At 45.5% G+C, this 16,243-nt stretch overlaps 1 protein-coding gene and 1 long non-coding RNA gene across 2 annotated transcripts in view; one reads left to right on the top strand and one right to left on the bottom strand.

Annotated features, from left to right (window-relative positions):
• The window catches only part of LOC128333521 (tetraspanin-15-like), a 114,944-nt gene that overhangs the window by 60,291 nt on the left and 38,410 nt on the right, over window positions 1–16,243 (bottom strand). Inside the window, exon 3 of the mRNA XM_053269019.1 lies at window positions 4,057–4,131. Coding sequence (XP_053124994.1) covers window positions 4,057–4,131 — 75 coding nt within the window. The remainder of the gene's footprint in view (window positions 1–4,056; window positions 4,132–16,243) is intronic.
• Window positions 7,496–9,082, top strand: LOC128333522 (uncharacterized). Its single transcript, XR_008310957.1, has 3 exons — window positions 7,496–7,603; window positions 7,904–8,064; window positions 8,591–9,082. It is a non-coding gene; the product is annotated as an uncharacterized LOC128333522 (long non-coding RNA).

Consider the following 16,243-nt stretch of genomic DNA (forward strand, 5'->3'; position numbering starts at 1 on the left):
ATAAAAACATATCACAGCAGTTTACCGCGCCAGGACAAAGCCAGCATCCAAATGAAAGTCCAATGATAAAATTAAAAGCATCCCAACAGCAAAAGACAGCGTAGTGAGGACTAGCAAACCCATCAACCAGAAGGATCGCAGCCGTCAGCTCTTAGCTCTGGAGCAAGACAGTCCTACCTGCCTCTGAAAGCCCTTGGTAGCAAACTGAACCACAGTCTGGGGCAGGTCTAGCCTCCCCACAAGTAGAACCTGGAGCAGGGAGCCTCCCTGGAAAACCTTAGATGTTAGTGGGGGTGCATAGGCGTGTGATAGGCATGCCTCTCTTTTCAGCTGTGAAGTGTTGGAGGCATCACAGAGCCTGGTCTACTTTCTTCCTGCCCCAGTTCTGCTTGAGCATGATGTGGAACAGCCCCTCAGCACTCATTTCTGTTTCTTGGCCTATGGACTGGAATCTACGCAAAACGCCATCTACGGATCATCAGAGATGTTCAGTCTCATCCCTCCTTATGCATTATTGTCAGTCCTCAGGGGTGGGGGGAAACACAGACACACACACACAGACACACACACGGACACTCACACAATGAGAATTTATGCAATCAGTATTAATTCGGCAGTCACAATTAAATATGTAAATGTTTTTTTAAATGTTGGTTTATTTGCATGCATTATTCAAAATCTAGTCACAGAGCCAGGACCTTGAGGTTAAATTATCTCTCCAAGCTTCCGAATGCCAAATCCCTTGAATCAGAAGCAGGGGTGGGAATTGCCTCCTTCAAATGAATGCAATCAGTCCTGAATTTAGGGAGGAGATCATTACATTCTTCAGATCCGTGTTGCATTTCAAAGTGCTGTGTCCAGTTTGATAATTAAGTGGTCGATTTTTGAAGGGGAATCTCCCTACACTGCTTGTTGTGATGTGTTTGTCATGTTTTATGTGGTTTTTTGTGATATTTTTTAATGTTGTGTTGTGAGCTATCCCGAGAAAAATTTGTTATTGGGCAGCTAACAAATAAATTATTATTATTATTGCCTGAGGAATGAAGTAAACATGGCTCCCGAAACTTCTAGTTCAGAAATGATTCAAACATACTGCAGAGAGACGGCATTCTGGTTAGTAAAATGGAGAATACAATAAGCTTGTACTTTTGTAAGACTTGCTACATTTAGCAAGAAATGCTTTCCATTGCACTCCTAAAACTGAAGACTGAACACTCCCAGCCACACCTGTGCTGGGTTCAGATGATCACCTAGACCAGGAGTTGTCAAGCTTGGGTCCCTAGCCGTTTCCCCTGTAAGAGATGTTGTGGACTAAAATGCCCATCATCTGCAGCCAAAGGGCTGAGGGATGAAGGGGATCCCCTGGGAATCCCTGTTACAGGAATCACAGGTCCCCAGATGTTGTGGGACTAAACTCCTTTCTTCCCCTGCTGGCACGGATGGGGACTACAGTCCAAAAACAGCTGGAGACCCTCAGGCTGGCCACCACTGCCTTATGGGGTTCTTGCACAGCTGCTACTCACTTCAATGTGGCTTATGTAGGAGAACATCCCAGAGCATGATGTCTAATATATTCAGAATCTGGGTTTGTATGCTCTGTCCCCAGAAGGCCACTGATCTGTCAATCGCCATAAACAAATGCTTGATCATTGATTTATCTCCGATTTCCTTCTCCATGCCTGTTGACATGAAATCCCATTACTTCTTTGTTCGGTGCAAGTTGATAAGCAGCCCTTATCCCAAAGGCAGGTGGGAACCTTTTTGCACACACTGGGCGACAGCTACAGGTCAAGAGTCAACAGCACTCGTTACATCTCTCCACTCTCCCGGACCAACCAGCTGCTTGAGTCTTTCCCATTAAACTTTGATGTCTCCCATTACATTTAAATTAGGAGATAATTGAGGCACACACATGGCTTCATGTCATCCTCAAATTAGCTGGAAGGCAAACCTATTAAAAAAGACTTTGCAGCCGTTTCTCTTAAATCCCCCCCTCTGGACAAAAATTAGAACTTAATTAAAATCTATCTCCTGCATCACAGAGCACAGGAGATTGGAAAACTTATTTATGTTTTTGCTTTTAGGAACTGCAGAATCTCATGCTATTTCAGACATCACTTCCTGAGCTGAAGCACCCTCTACTTCTCAATTTCTCCAGTTGGTTCCACAGGATCTGTGTGCACTGAACTTGACATGATGTCCATGAAATTCCATGGGAGCAGCTACATGTTCCATTATGTGCTTTGTTTGACCCTCCATGTCCCCTTCCCTCAAAAAACAGAGGTCAATCCTTTCCTGTCACACTACACTCCCAAAAATCACCCCTTGAAGCTGGCATTCATGGATTTCCAGTCTTAGCTCCCCAGATCTGGTTGGACTACAACTCCCATCATCATGTGTTTGGACTCCAACCACCAGATCTAGATGGAGTTGCAGGCAAGGTTGGAAAACCTTGCACGAGGGCAGAACGGCCACAACCTCAGCCCTGCAGCTGGTTCCGGACCACCACTCCCATCATCCCTAGCCACAGCAGCCAACAGTCAGGGGTGATGGGAGCTGTAGTCCAACACCTGCAGGAGGGCCAAAGTTGAGCAGATCTGCATTTGGGAAAAGGAGCTTCCCTTCCTGGGATAGTAGCAGCATCATGGTGGTGGTGGGTGCTGGGACTTTGGTGCCATGGGAAAAGGTTCCACACCCACTGGACACATACTATGGGGCCAATCCTGATCAGGCCCTCTGGACTGCTATTTAAGCTTTTAAAAAAAGATACATTTAATGTGATGCAGTTTGGCTCGAAGATGAGGATGGTTTCCTTAATGCTGCCTGATCTCACCATCACACATAAATAATGAGGGCCCTCATAGTTTGTGTTAAGGTTATATGATTTCCAATGCTTTCCATTTGTAAGAATTCCTGTGTCTTGCTTGCATGCAGAATGTTCTAAGTTCCCTCCCTGGCAGCATCTCCAGATAGGTCTGAGAAACACCTGTCAGCAACCTTGGAGAAGACGCTGCCAGTTGTGTAGAGTTGAGTTTGATGGACCAAACTGTCTACTCGGTATAAGGCAGCTTCCTATGTCTACAACACAATTCAATAGTTATCAGCACAACTCTAACATACTTCCAAGGGCTTAAAGTGTATGCAAGTTAAAGTGTGCCTGATTCTTTAATCTCTCCTCCATTCCACAATGGAATCTATTATCTGCCCACTTCTCCTCTCTGTCACCATTGCTCATCCAAGGTTATACTAAATTTTAACACAAGTACACCACCTTGCATTTGTTTCATAATCTGACTGCGTGCTACCTTTTGGAGCTTTAAAGAGCTGCCATGTGCACAACCAACACAGCCCTGGCTGGTTCTTTCCCTGGGCTGGACAGAGCACTGCAGAATTCTCCTTCTTCCAGTTCAGAAAAAGGAGGTTTCAGCAGGGAAACTTGCAGTGAACCAACCTGTCTCTTCACCCAAAACAACAGTCACTCAGTATTGAGTTCTGCATTAAGCAAACAGGCGCAACTGGCCAAGCATAAAGTGCTTCCAGAGTCAAGAGGATTCTGGGATTTGGGGCCTCCAATGTCTTGACTGCATCTCCGTCTTGACTGCATCTCCGTGGGCTAGAAGCTTATGGAGTTTTTTTAGATAAAGGATGAAATTCTCCAGCTGTGTCAGATACGATGCTATACAGGATGTACTGTGAATTCCAGTGTATTACTACTCATATAATTATCACTGCTGCTTTCATATCAAGGTGCCAACCCTGGCGTTTCAGACATTAAATGATGCTGAAATGATTCCTCCAAGTTCTTTAATTTCATGGGACAGAGATAAATTGCAGACTGAAAGAAGAGGAGGCAGTGAAAAAACAGTTTGTCATTCCATCGTTCATCCAACAAATTACACGGGCACAGAAGAGCTGTGCACAACATCAGTAATTACTTGGGTAAAAAACAAAGCTCCCAGTCTCTTAAATCCATAGCCCACTGAACAAGTCAGTCTCCACAGTCTCTCCCAAAGGGGCCAAAACACACACAGAGGAATTGCTCACTGGGAGACTTACCTGCTTTTCGAAGATGATTTCGATGCACAGCAGCAGCAACTCAGTGAGGAAAATCACCAGCAGGACCCAGAAGAACTATGCAGGGAACAGAGAAGGAGGGGAAAGAAGTGGGGGTATTTATTTATTGCAGTAAAGAACTGCATCCCACCCTACAGCACCTTTGGCCCCAGGACATCTAGGAAATAATAAAGAGCTGGAAGAATAAAGCAGCAAATCAAAATGGCAAACACACACGAATCTGCAGCAAGGCCACCAATTCAAATCAAGTCTTGGTCTAAAAGATCTATGCACATGGAAAGGTCAGCCCTGGAGGCACATAAGCAGGCAAGCCTCCGTAGGGAGATCGCTCCAAATGTGAAGAGCCACAAATAAAAGAGCCTGGCCAGCTGCCTAGCTTCAGAAGGCAAAGGTGCTTGCAGAAGGAGGGCCTCAGAGGTCTCCCTTTTCACACAGAGGGGTGAAAGCAGGGCAGCAGCGTCAGGCCCTAACAAGCGAGTGGCCACCAAAGGAGGTGCAGCTGCCTCTGCTTCCTGACAGCAGTTTGGGTTGCTCCTCTCTCTCTCCTGTTCTGCCCGAGAGCCGTGCTGCCTGCAGGCGGGCCATTCATCAGGTACAGCTGCACAGTTAGCTGCAGAACAGCTCTACCTGATGAACGGCCAGCCTTCAAGCAGCTTGGCTCTCGGGCGGAGTGGGAGAGAGAGGAGCAACCCAGGCTGCCTCCTTTGGCATCTCCCCCCCCCACTCTTTAGAGCCAGCGTGGTGTAGTGGTTAGAGTGCTGGACTAGGACCGGGGAGACCCGAGTTCAAATCCCCATTCAGCCATGATACTAGCTGGGTGACTCTGGGCCTGTCACTTCTCTCTCAGCCTAACCTACTTCACAGGGTTGTTGTGAAGAGGAACCTAAGCATGTAGTACACCGCTCTGGGCTCCTTGGAGGAAGAACGGGATATAAATGTAATAATAATAATAATAATAATAATAATAATAAGCAGATGGTTGATTTTACTTGATACCAAACATCTAAAACATCAAGTAAAATCAACCATCAACGTACAGGGACGATCTGAAGTTGGATGGAAAGTCCCAGTCAGAAATCGAATCACTGCTAAACACTGTCCGTATATTCAGTAGCGATATAGCAATGGCGTTTGGACTAGACAAGTGTGCTGCATTAATAATGAAAAGAGGAAAAATAACAAAAATAGAAGGAATAGAACTGCCCAATGGAAGCAAGATCAAGAACCTGGAAGAGAAAGAACGTTACAAATACTTGGGCATTCTCCAGGCGGATAACATCGCACACACTGAAGTTAAAAGAAAAATTGAAAGTGAATACATCAGGAGAGTTAGAAAAATCCTCAAGTCCAAACTCAATGGCGGGAACACCATAAAAGCCATAAACACCTGGGCTATACCTGTTATCAGATACACTGCAGGAATAATAGACTGGACCCAGGCAGAGCTAGACGCTAGATCGTAAGACCAGGAAAATCATGACCATCAGTCATGCTCTGCACCCCCGCAGTGATGTCGATAGGCTCCACCTCCCTCGCAGCTCAGGTGGAAGAGGAATGCTGCAAGTCCATCAAACAGTAGAGGAGGAGAAAAGAGGCCTTGAAGAATATATAAAGGACAGTGAAGAAGATGCACTTCAAATGGTCAAGAATGAGAAACTATTCAACACCAATGAAACAAAGCAGGCCTACAAGAAAGAACAAGTCAAGAATCGAGCAGAAAAATGGAGAAATAAGCCCCTGCATGGTCAATATTTACACAATATAAGTGGAAAATCAGACATCACCAAGACCTGGCAATGGCTTAAGAATGGCAACTTGAAGAAAGAAACAGAGGGTTTAATACTGGCTGCACAAGAACAGGCACTAAGAACAAATGCAATAAGAGCAAAAGTCGAAAAATCCACAACAAACAGCAAGTGCCGCCTTTGTAAAGAAGCAGATGAAACAGTGGACCATTTGAGCAGCTGTTGTAAAAAGATCGCACAGACTGACTACAAACAAAGGCATGACAAGGTAGCAGGGATGATACACTGGAACATCTGCAAAAAATACAAGCTACCTGTAGCCAAGAATTGGTGGGACCATAAAATTGAAAAAGTGGTAGAAAATGAAGATGTAAAAATATTATGGGACTTTCGACTACAAACAGACAAACATCTGCCACACAATACACCGGATATAACTGTAGTTGAGATGAAAGAAAAACAAGTTAAAATAATCGACATAGCAATACCAGGGGATAGCAGAATAGAAGAAAAAGAAATAGAAAAAAATCACAAAATACAAAGATCTACAAATTGAAATTGAAAGGCTGTGGCAGAAGAAGACCAAAATAATCCCAGTGGTCATTGGCGCCCTGGGTGCAGTCCCAAAAGACCTTGAAGAGCACCTCAACACCATAGGGGCCACAGAAATCACCATCAGCCAATTACAAAAAGCAGCTTTAATGGGAACAGCCTATATTCTGTGATGATATCTATAATCATAACAGCAACAACATTGATAATGAAATTCTGGCATCCTAGGTCCTTGGGAAGGACTCGATGTCTGAATAAAACAAACCAGTCAATAACAACTGTCTGACTGTGTAAACAAGAAATAATAATAATTTAGGATGGGCCACTACTGAGGCAGGGTTTGTGCAGGAAGTGGCCAGACTGAATTTCTTGGCTTCCTCCTACAAGGCGCCTAGTAGCTATGAGAAAAGAAACACACCATTAAGTGTGCAAATTCCCAAAATGAAGAGCGAGTCCCACGGTCCCTTGAGGCAGGAAACCCAAGTTCTCCAGCTGCCATTGGACTACAACTCCCATCATCCCATCACCCTTAGCCACGTTGTGGCTGGGGATGAGGAGGGCTGTTGTGCAGCAGCAACTGGAGAGCCTCAGCTTGGCCACCCTTGCCCGAAGAAGGGACCACAAGAGGCTGCTGTTCGCACCGTAACAAGAAGTGGATCCAAGACCAAGTAATCCTGACAGGAGCCCTGCAAGGCAGTAGGCCAGAATTATCCCCAAATTGCAGACAGGAGAGTTACTTGGCATTTCCATCAAGGGGTCATAAAAACAGTTCATTTTCTAGCTTTCTTCCGATATCACTGTTAAGAGAGCGACACAATCTCCCTGAAACACAGACTAGATGCAGCCCGTTCCTTCTCCACCGACCAGCGTTCAGGCATCTCAGCACAGTCAGATTTCTCTTCCCCACACATGATGGGCAGGACAGTATCCAGTCCCCTAGCTGAGCCCTTTGCATCTATTTTTACCACAGCTGCTTGCTTCTGGCCAGGATCAAAGCACGGCTGAAGGCAGGTTGGAGAACACATGCCCAGTGAGATTTCTCAACTCTCTCCCTTTGAACAGCAGATGCCACTTGTCATCAGACCAATGGCTTCTGAAAGTCTCCCGGGGAGGAGCTATTTTTTGAGGAACACAAGCTGAAGTGTTTGGAAACAGCACTTTGGCTGGACCATGAGCCGAAGCCCGAAAGCAAGAAATTTCCCTTCACTGTCAAAATAGGCATGACAATGGAGGTAAAAGGCACCTAGAGTTTTCAAATTGCAAATAGACAGGAGTTTATTTGTGTCCTACAATCACATATTTTAAAGTCAGCAAGTGAAATGAACAAATTGTCCCAAAGGACTCCAATCAAAGGCTTAGGAAAGCATCCCTTTTTGGAAATCAGACTACTGAGATCTTGGCCTTTGACGGTAGCACTCTGGAACAACTTGATTTCTTTGTTGACTTAGGAGATGCTTGCACAATCGGAATACATTTCTGCATTTTCTAATATACGGACCGTACTAAGTATCTTCTGAACCTTATTTTTTCAGGGAGGCATAGTTCGGGGTAGAGGCTCTGCTTTGCATACAGAAGGTCCAAACTTCAGTCTCTGGCAGCATCTCCAGGTAGGACTGGGAAAGATTTTGGAGAGTTGCTGCCAGTTGGTGTAAACAATACTGGACTAAAGGAATCAACAGCATCAACTCTGAAGGTTTGTATGGGTCTTTTTGAGCATGAAAAACATCCACGTCTATTATCTTTATGTAATCCTTACAGCAACCCTGTATTACAGGGAGCCTTGTAGAGATGATAGATCAGGCAGAAATTCATCAGAGACAACTCTGGCAAATGATTGGGGAATTTCTGTCTGGCTGCATCTCTCCTCAGCCCAATGTGGAACTGAAAGATCAAGGTAAAGTGGGGGTGAATGGAGCCTAATATGTACAGCCCGTATAATCTAAGATACTGTATAGAATCTTTATGTTTACTCTGCATGGAAGTGAAGGTGACCCTCTTAACTTGCAGTTTCCACACAACTGAAAATCTTAAGTGCCTTAACTCTTCTCATTTTAAACTGAAGCTATTATGATATTTTAGTTCCCTTGTTTTGTTTTTAAATGTACTAAATTATGTCAGTGGGGTGTATGAGTGAGTGTGCATGTATGATGTTGCGGGGAAATCCTCTGGAACCTTGCCCTCCTGTTTAATTCAGCCCCTTGCGATCATCCTTCCATCAGATTGACAGAGAATGGGGCGAACTCGTTGCCTGATGGACAAGCCAATTCAATGAGGGTGTGTACTCAAATTAGCTTTTATTCATGATCATGAAGGCAGAGTACAAGTCAGAAGTCTGACAAGCATTGCGCACCCAACGTATGCAGTTGCCAGTTTATATAGATTAAAAGCAAGTAAGTAAATCCATCGACATCCGTCATTTGTGGTTAAACATATGTTTTCCTGTGGTGCCAATTAGAGCCTTGGATGTGAGTTACTGTTTGGCCTTTCTGCTGACCCTACTTCTTATCAGCATCTCCTGGTGCCAGCTATTTTTCTTTCGGCTGAGTGGGGGATTTGTCCCATGACCCTGATTATTGTCTCCTGCCAGCTCTTGTATTTTTACCTCTTGGCCAATGGGCCTCACATCCTTGACTCAAACAATTTCATTCTGGCCTACTGGCTTTACATTCTGTTTAGGAGCCTGAACCAAACTTTTACACACTTATTTGTGAGCCTGGATTAAACATTTCTTTATCATAGATAACATTTGACTTCTCTAATTGTACTTCACTTCAGGCCATTATTTAAGCCACTTCTATCATCTTGCTAAATATGCACTGGATTATTTTCTGCAGTTTAACTCAAGTTTAGCAGGAGGTGGTTTGTCAGCATTAGATGAACAGAGGTCAATTCCAGTCATCTGTTGTTGTTTTTTAAAAAGGGAGACCAATCCTTTGGAGAAATTCATGGAAAGCCAAGAGTATTTGCCAGTTGGAATCTCCATGTTCAGAGGCAGGATACTTCTTAATACTGGGTGTTGGAATTAAAACAATCCCACAATGCACTCCACTCCATTCTCAATAAGTCTGCAAATAGGTACTCTGAGCAAATTAAAAGTGAAAATGACACAGGGTCTTGGGGGGCGGGGTGGAGAAAGAAGAGCATGAGACATGATATTAGCCACTTTAGTACAATAATTTTATTATAGTCCTGCAATGCTGTTCACTAAAAAAAAATAGTACAGTTTGCACTTTGTTCATACTGAAAACTTACTGTTCCTCTCCCCAGAAGAGAACTAGCTCAGCAGTTCAAAAATATATAAACTAGAGTGAGAGCTGTGTTGCAAAAAGCTAGCAATGCCAACATGCATTACAACTTTTAAGAAGGAATTATAGGACTGCACCTCCTCCACACTAGTATTAGCTTGCTAAGTTTATGTTGTTTAAAAAAATACAGTTGTGGCATGTTTAATCACACTTATTGGCATGTCTCTTTTTTCTCCGGTTGTCTACAACGTATTACATGGGTGGCACAGCGTCCAAGCAGCAAGAGAACAGAAGAGTATGTTCTGTTCTTTAAACCATAGGCTCTCGCTTAATGGGGACTCTTTTTCTTTCTTGCTGTACTGTCTACAAAGGTAGAAGGGGAGGAGTTCTTGGCATTATTTAACACACACACCAACAGCTCCCATCCTTCATGGGATGCTTTGGATAATGTCAGAGTTATAGGAACTGTGTGTGTGTGTGTGTGTGCGTGTGCGCACTGAGCAGAGGTGGATTTTTGCAGTCCTTTTTAATAGAGAGAATTCCACTGTCTCCCCTCCCTGCACCATTCTAAAAATATTTCCTTAATTTCCTCCATTTTACTTTCCCTTGTTAACAACAGGATTTACTCTAGAGTAAACACACACACAGAACAGCAATGCAGACACAGTTCAGAATAAAGACAGGCAGGTGCCATCTTTACTGAGGGAAATGTTTGCTATTGGGAAGAATCAATCAGGCCATTTGAGGTGTGCCCTCAGTTGAAGACCCTGGTATATTGGGGACGTCAAAGGCTAATAGCTTGGGAAATGTGCCTGAATTTTTGGATACATTTAAAAGGAAAAGAAAAGAGAGAGAGAGAAGAAAGGAAAGGAAAGGAAAGGAAAAAAGAAAGGTTATCTTGAAAAATAGGTCCCACAACAAGTGAATTCGGCTTAGGGGTCCATTTCCAAACAGCTGGATCTTGGTCATTTCTCAACAGATCTGCATGACATTTGGAAGGATCGTGGAGCTTGTCGCCAAGGTGGCCTGTGTCAGATTTCAGGCAGAGTGGACAGACTGGTTTTATGATCAATACAATATTCAGGGCTTATGCTGGAATGCAGTTTTTATACCTCAGCTCAACTATATGGCAGCCACTAGCATGTTTGGGCAATAAATGTTTGTTGCTACTATTACTGCTAATAAAAATAAGCCACAGCTGTGAAAGCAAATGGGATGATCAGCCGTGATAACACAAGATATACACCACAAGCGAAACACTCTGAAGGCTACAGACAAGAGTGGGTTGGTTACTCCGTGTTGGAGTTTCAGTTAGGGATGTGCAGGGAACTGCAGCAGGGCAGTCTGAAGGCAGCAGGGGTGCCGCTTTAAGAGCTGGCGCGTTGGAGGCTTCTGGCCATATCCCGGCATATCCCAGGGCAGCAGGGAGGTATCCTGCCTCCCCGATTAGCTTTCTAAACAAAGGGCACCGGCGGGGGGTGGGGGGAAGCAGCGCCCTCCCCCACTCTTAAGGCGGCACCCCCGCCACCTCTGAACCCATAAAGGGCCTCCGAACCAGTGCATCGACCTTTTGCACCAACTATCCTAATGACCACTAGGGGCATTGGGAACAGAGATAGTGAGTAAGACCCTGCGCCATGCAGAAATGATGGAAGCTGGGGGCCTCCGCCTCCATCATTTCTGCATGGCGCAGGGCATCTCATTTCCTCTATGGCGTGGGCAAGGAAGGACACCTTGGGTTTTAAAAAACCATATTATGTTGGGAGTTAAACTTTGTTTCTTCAAAGAAGGGACCCAGCCACCGAATGAAGAGGGGTGGTGCTCAACAGTCGGGCTCAAATGCGGATGGGTGGGCCAACATAACAAGACAAACAGCTGCCGTAAAGGATTTGTTTCTCCTTGCAGCAGTTTGGGGACAGCCATATTAGCATTCTGAAGACAATGCCACCATTCACCATCCAAGCCAAGGCCGATAACTCAGAGCACTCAGTGCTGGATTCTGGGTTTCACACGAGGCCCTCTCATTACTGCAAATTCATCACGCTGCGGAACCAAGTGGAGAGACCTCCCTCTCGCAGGAGGCTGTGAAATGAGGCACTGAAGCACCAAATGCCAGTCCTACACTGCACTGACTCTTCGCAGACCCCGGGATGGAAAGAAAGTGCTTTTTATTTTACAAAGCTGAAATCTGGTGCTGAGCATTACTTTGGCACTCCACTGAAGAACAAAACAGGGAGGGCTGTAAGAACTGCTGCCCACAGAAGGCCACACCACTCACCCCATTCCAAGAGCCTGGCATATTGGGTGTTGGCATCAAGCTGGCATGCGCAAATCTCGGCTTAGCTTGCCAGCTGGGAGGCCACCTCACGGCCTTACACTCTCTCTTCCGGGGCGTAGCTAGGGGAGAGGGGGCCCGTGCTTATCCCTCTCTCTGGCGGGGCAATTTCCTCCCATTAAGCCCTCAATTCGTATTGCACATGCAGTGATGCCAACCCCAGGGAGACTTTCAGCTCAGAATTTGGAAGGAGGCTGCAAGAGATGTGTTGAAAAGTCCCTTTCCTCAATGCCACCAGCTGCACACTGATGGTGCTCCTTGTGACCCCAATGTACTTTAGGGCAGCTGACATTTCTGCCCTCACACCGAATAATGTTAATTATGTAGCATCATTCGACTTCTGGAGAAGCCATGGCAGCTGTGGGTGGCACTGGCATCGATGATAGCATGATGACACTTCCCATTAGCCTGGCTCCTGAAAACTGCTGAAAAGCCCCCATTTCATTGCCTACAAATGGAGTGGTGAAACCAGAGGGGCGACAGGCTTGCCAGATTTCACAGGAGGCCATGAACTCTGCACCAGGCCAAACCCAGAACCTTGACATTCTCCCCTAACAAGAACCATTTGTAAGGTAATATCTTCCATTAGCAAAAAAGGCCAAGTTTCGTGGAACTTCTCAGACAATTAATTACACGCATGTGCCTGGTAAATGTACCACCTTACAAAGGGAAGAGGAGAGAAATTTGATTTCGGTTTGAACTATCCAAGCTAGTTAGTAAAGGGCACAGCTAGCATTCATCACATTCTCAATAGGAACATAGGAAGATGCCCTATACCGAGTCAGACTCTGGGTCCATCTAGCTCAGTCTTGTCTACCCTACTGGTAGTGGCTCTCCAAAGTTCCAGACAGGAGTCTTTCCCAGCCCTGCCTGGATATGCGGCTGCCAGGGATTGAACTGGGGGCCTTCTGCATGCCAAGTAGAGGCTCTGCCACTGAGTTATGGCTCCATCTCCCAAGGGGAATCTCTTTCAGCAGACAGCGCTCACATGTCATCACCCATCTAAATGCAAATCAAGGCAGACCCTGCTTAGCAAAGGGGACGGTTCATGCTCACTACCACAAGACAAGCTCTCTAACCCTGAGGAGGACAGGAACAAACCTCTCATTTCTTATTCAGTTAAGAACTCAACCCCTTCAGCCATCCTTTGGAAGTTCATCTGTTCTATCTTCAACAATAAGTTATACCCCGTTCCAGCTCAGGAGGGCAGGCAAAGTTAATCACTCCACAGGGTCTGGCTGCACAACAAGTTAAAAAAAAAAGTCTTGAATTGCCTACTTTTAAATTTTATTTAATCTGTCCATGTATACCACAGCAAAAGAGGCTAAGAAACCTGGTCTCAGGTAGTTGCTGATTTTCTTTCACTATAACCTTAATTACCATCTTCACAAGTTATCCCACTTTCCACTCAAACGTTCGGGCATCTGCCATCTGGAATTAGGGTGGATGACACCCTCACAAACTGGGCTGGTGAGGTGTCCCCATGAGTCCCTACAACTGTACCCAATTTGATCCAAATCAATCCAGGCATTGCAAAAGGGAGGAGGACACAGAGAGCTGGGTGATCTCATAAGCTTAACAATCGGAGCTGAATTTGGGAGCCTCTGTGGTGAAGCTCAAGGCCCTGCTGCTCATTCCAGTGGGCAAGTCCTATCAGGCACTCTTAGTGCGGGCAGGGGGTCACTTGCTCTTGTAGGCTGGCACTTTAGCATGGTTTGGGCTGAAGCTCCGAGCTCAGGTCTTGCGGGGTGGCAGGCCAAGAGATTTCTCACTCCTAAAGAAGGCTGCTAGTCACCCTGATGCTTGGGGAGGGAACAGAATAGGAATTCAGCGAAGTATTCTGTGCACCAGGGTACTAGGACAGATCTTGAGTCTGCGGGGACTGAAAAGACAAAGTGGTCGCTCTCCCTTTCTCTCTCTCCAAGTGCCCAAAAGACAGTTTAGGGGGCAAGTAAAAAAGACAGAAGTACCAGACAATTCTAGTTCGGATGGAAGATGAATTCCTGATGCACAGATGAAAAAAAGTATCAAGCAGAGACAATTTCTGATGTTTATTTAATAAAAGCAACTCCACTCATGAAACACACGACATAACGCGGATATCTTACAGTGCTCACATTCAAATGCAATCCAGGGCAGACCCTGCTTAGCAAAGAGGACAATTAATGCTTGCTACCACAAGACCAGCTCTCCTATCTCTTCAGGCCAGACTCTGGAGGCAAGTTTAGCCACCAAAAGTGTCCCCAAAGAGACCCCTTTCTTTTCTTTCATAGAAATGAAATCTCTTTTATAGAAGCACACAAGAAGAGCACACCAATATGAACTAAATTTGGTACAGTTGTAGTCAGTGACACATAGGGACACCTCAACGGCGTAGTTCAGGGCTGCTCAACTTTGGCCCTCCTGCAGATGTTGGCCTAAAACTCTCATAATCCCTGACTATTGGCCACTGTGGCTGGGGATTATGGGAGTTGTAGTCCAAAAACAGTTGGGGCCCCAAAGTTGAACAGGCCTGGCATAGTTTACGATGATGTCATCTACCCCAGTTCAAGATGGCGGACATGTGAACATTTAAGGTTGAAAGTGGGCCAACTTGTGAGGACGGTAATTATCAATTAAGATGAAGTGAAAGGAAAGTAGGTAGATTAGTTCTTACCATAAGAGCTTGTTATTTTACATCTTGGATAGTGTTAGATTTAAAAGCTAGAGCAAAAGGCCCAGCTGAAACGAGTCTCTGTTTTCAACTACAGGTTGCCTACCTGACCGGCAGGTACGCTTGCAATATGAAAGGTGCTTGCCGCTAGCTAGCTCTGGCAGACCTTCTACTGAGGCTCTTGACTTTGTACTGCAGCCTTTAAAGGGCTTTCATGGAAGGAGCATTTGAGAGCGGCAGGTGGGCGGGCTGCTTGCCAATTCCGATTTCAGAGAGCTCTACACAGAGCAGGAAACGCTGAATGGAGCCCACTTTTCTCCTTGATTACACATTTACTTGTCGAGGAGGGAAAAAGTGTGACAGTGGAGACAATTAATGAAGCTTTCAAAGCTATTATTTAGGAACAAAACACATTGCTGTAGGTGCAGGAGTGGAAGGATTCCCACAAGAGAAGAGCAAGCCAGCTCTTTTGCAAAGATCCCTTCTCTCTGAAGTTCAACTAGAGAGTGAAAGAAATGTCTGCAGATGGCTCCGACTTCCTTGCTGTGCCCAGGTTGCTGGAATAGTCTTGTTGACACAAAGAAGTACTAATTTCAAGAAGAAAACTGCAGAGCTGGAAAATAACAGGTAGTTGAAGGAACAGTACTTTCCTGCAAAGAAAGGCTCAAGGGTGTGGGGATTTTTTTGCTTAGGGGAAAAAGGGATTTGGAGGTGGGGGGCATGCAGAGATCTGAAAGGGTCTATAAAATTATGTACGGTGTGGAGAGAGTGCAGAGAGAAGCTTTCCTCCCTCTCCCCCAAGACTAGGCCTTGGGTTCGCTCAAAGAAACTGACTTACAGGAGATTTTGGCTGGACAAAAGCAAGTTAGTTCTTTGCACAAAACACAAACACATTCAGGAATGTGCTGCCACAAGATGTGGCAATGGCTTCAAATGGGGAATCAGCTAAATTCATGGAGCTATCAGAGCAACCAGTAAGTCGAATCACCATGTGCAGCAGTGATCTGCCCAGAATATAGCCCTATTCACACATTATGTCCAAAGCAGTCACAGGTAGAGATCTGTGTACAGGTAGAGCTAGTTACACTTTATGCTGAACACACGTATAATGGTACACTTCCTGTCTGTACCCTTCTGTTCCCAGGTTCACTTTTAAAGTGAGTGCGTGTACAGCCATTCACACAAACACATGCACATGTGTACAGACATCTGTTTGCATATACAACAGAAGTGTCAGAATAGGGCTTAAGTTAACAGCTTATATGGGATGCAGAGACACAAACTATATGCAGGATGGTTGCTGCTGCCTTCATGACTTACTTACGGGCTTCCCACTGTTGGAAGCGGGATGCTGGGGAGACGGCCACTTGGCCACTATTTGTATGGCCTTGTGCCAGAATAACCACACAGATTGCTCCTGTCTACATCGTGGCCATTCACTGAAGCAGAGCTCTGCTGCCCCAGCCAAACACACAGCGAGCCCTTTCTCACGAGCAGGGCAAAAGGATTAGCAGGGAGAGCTTACCTCCCTGCACACAAGCGTCAGTCTTATCTTGGGCAGATCGCCCACCCAGGCAACCACCAGCTGCTCACAGTAGCTCCAAGGGGTTAGGTGATGGGATATGCCCCCACCCACCGG

The sequence above is a fragment of the Hemicordylus capensis genome, chromosome 8 (assembly GCF_027244095.1).
Source record: "Hemicordylus capensis ecotype Gifberg chromosome 8, rHemCap1.1.pri, whole genome shotgun sequence".
Taxonomy (NCBI): domain Eukaryota; kingdom Metazoa; phylum Chordata; class Lepidosauria; order Squamata; family Cordylidae; genus Hemicordylus; species Hemicordylus capensis.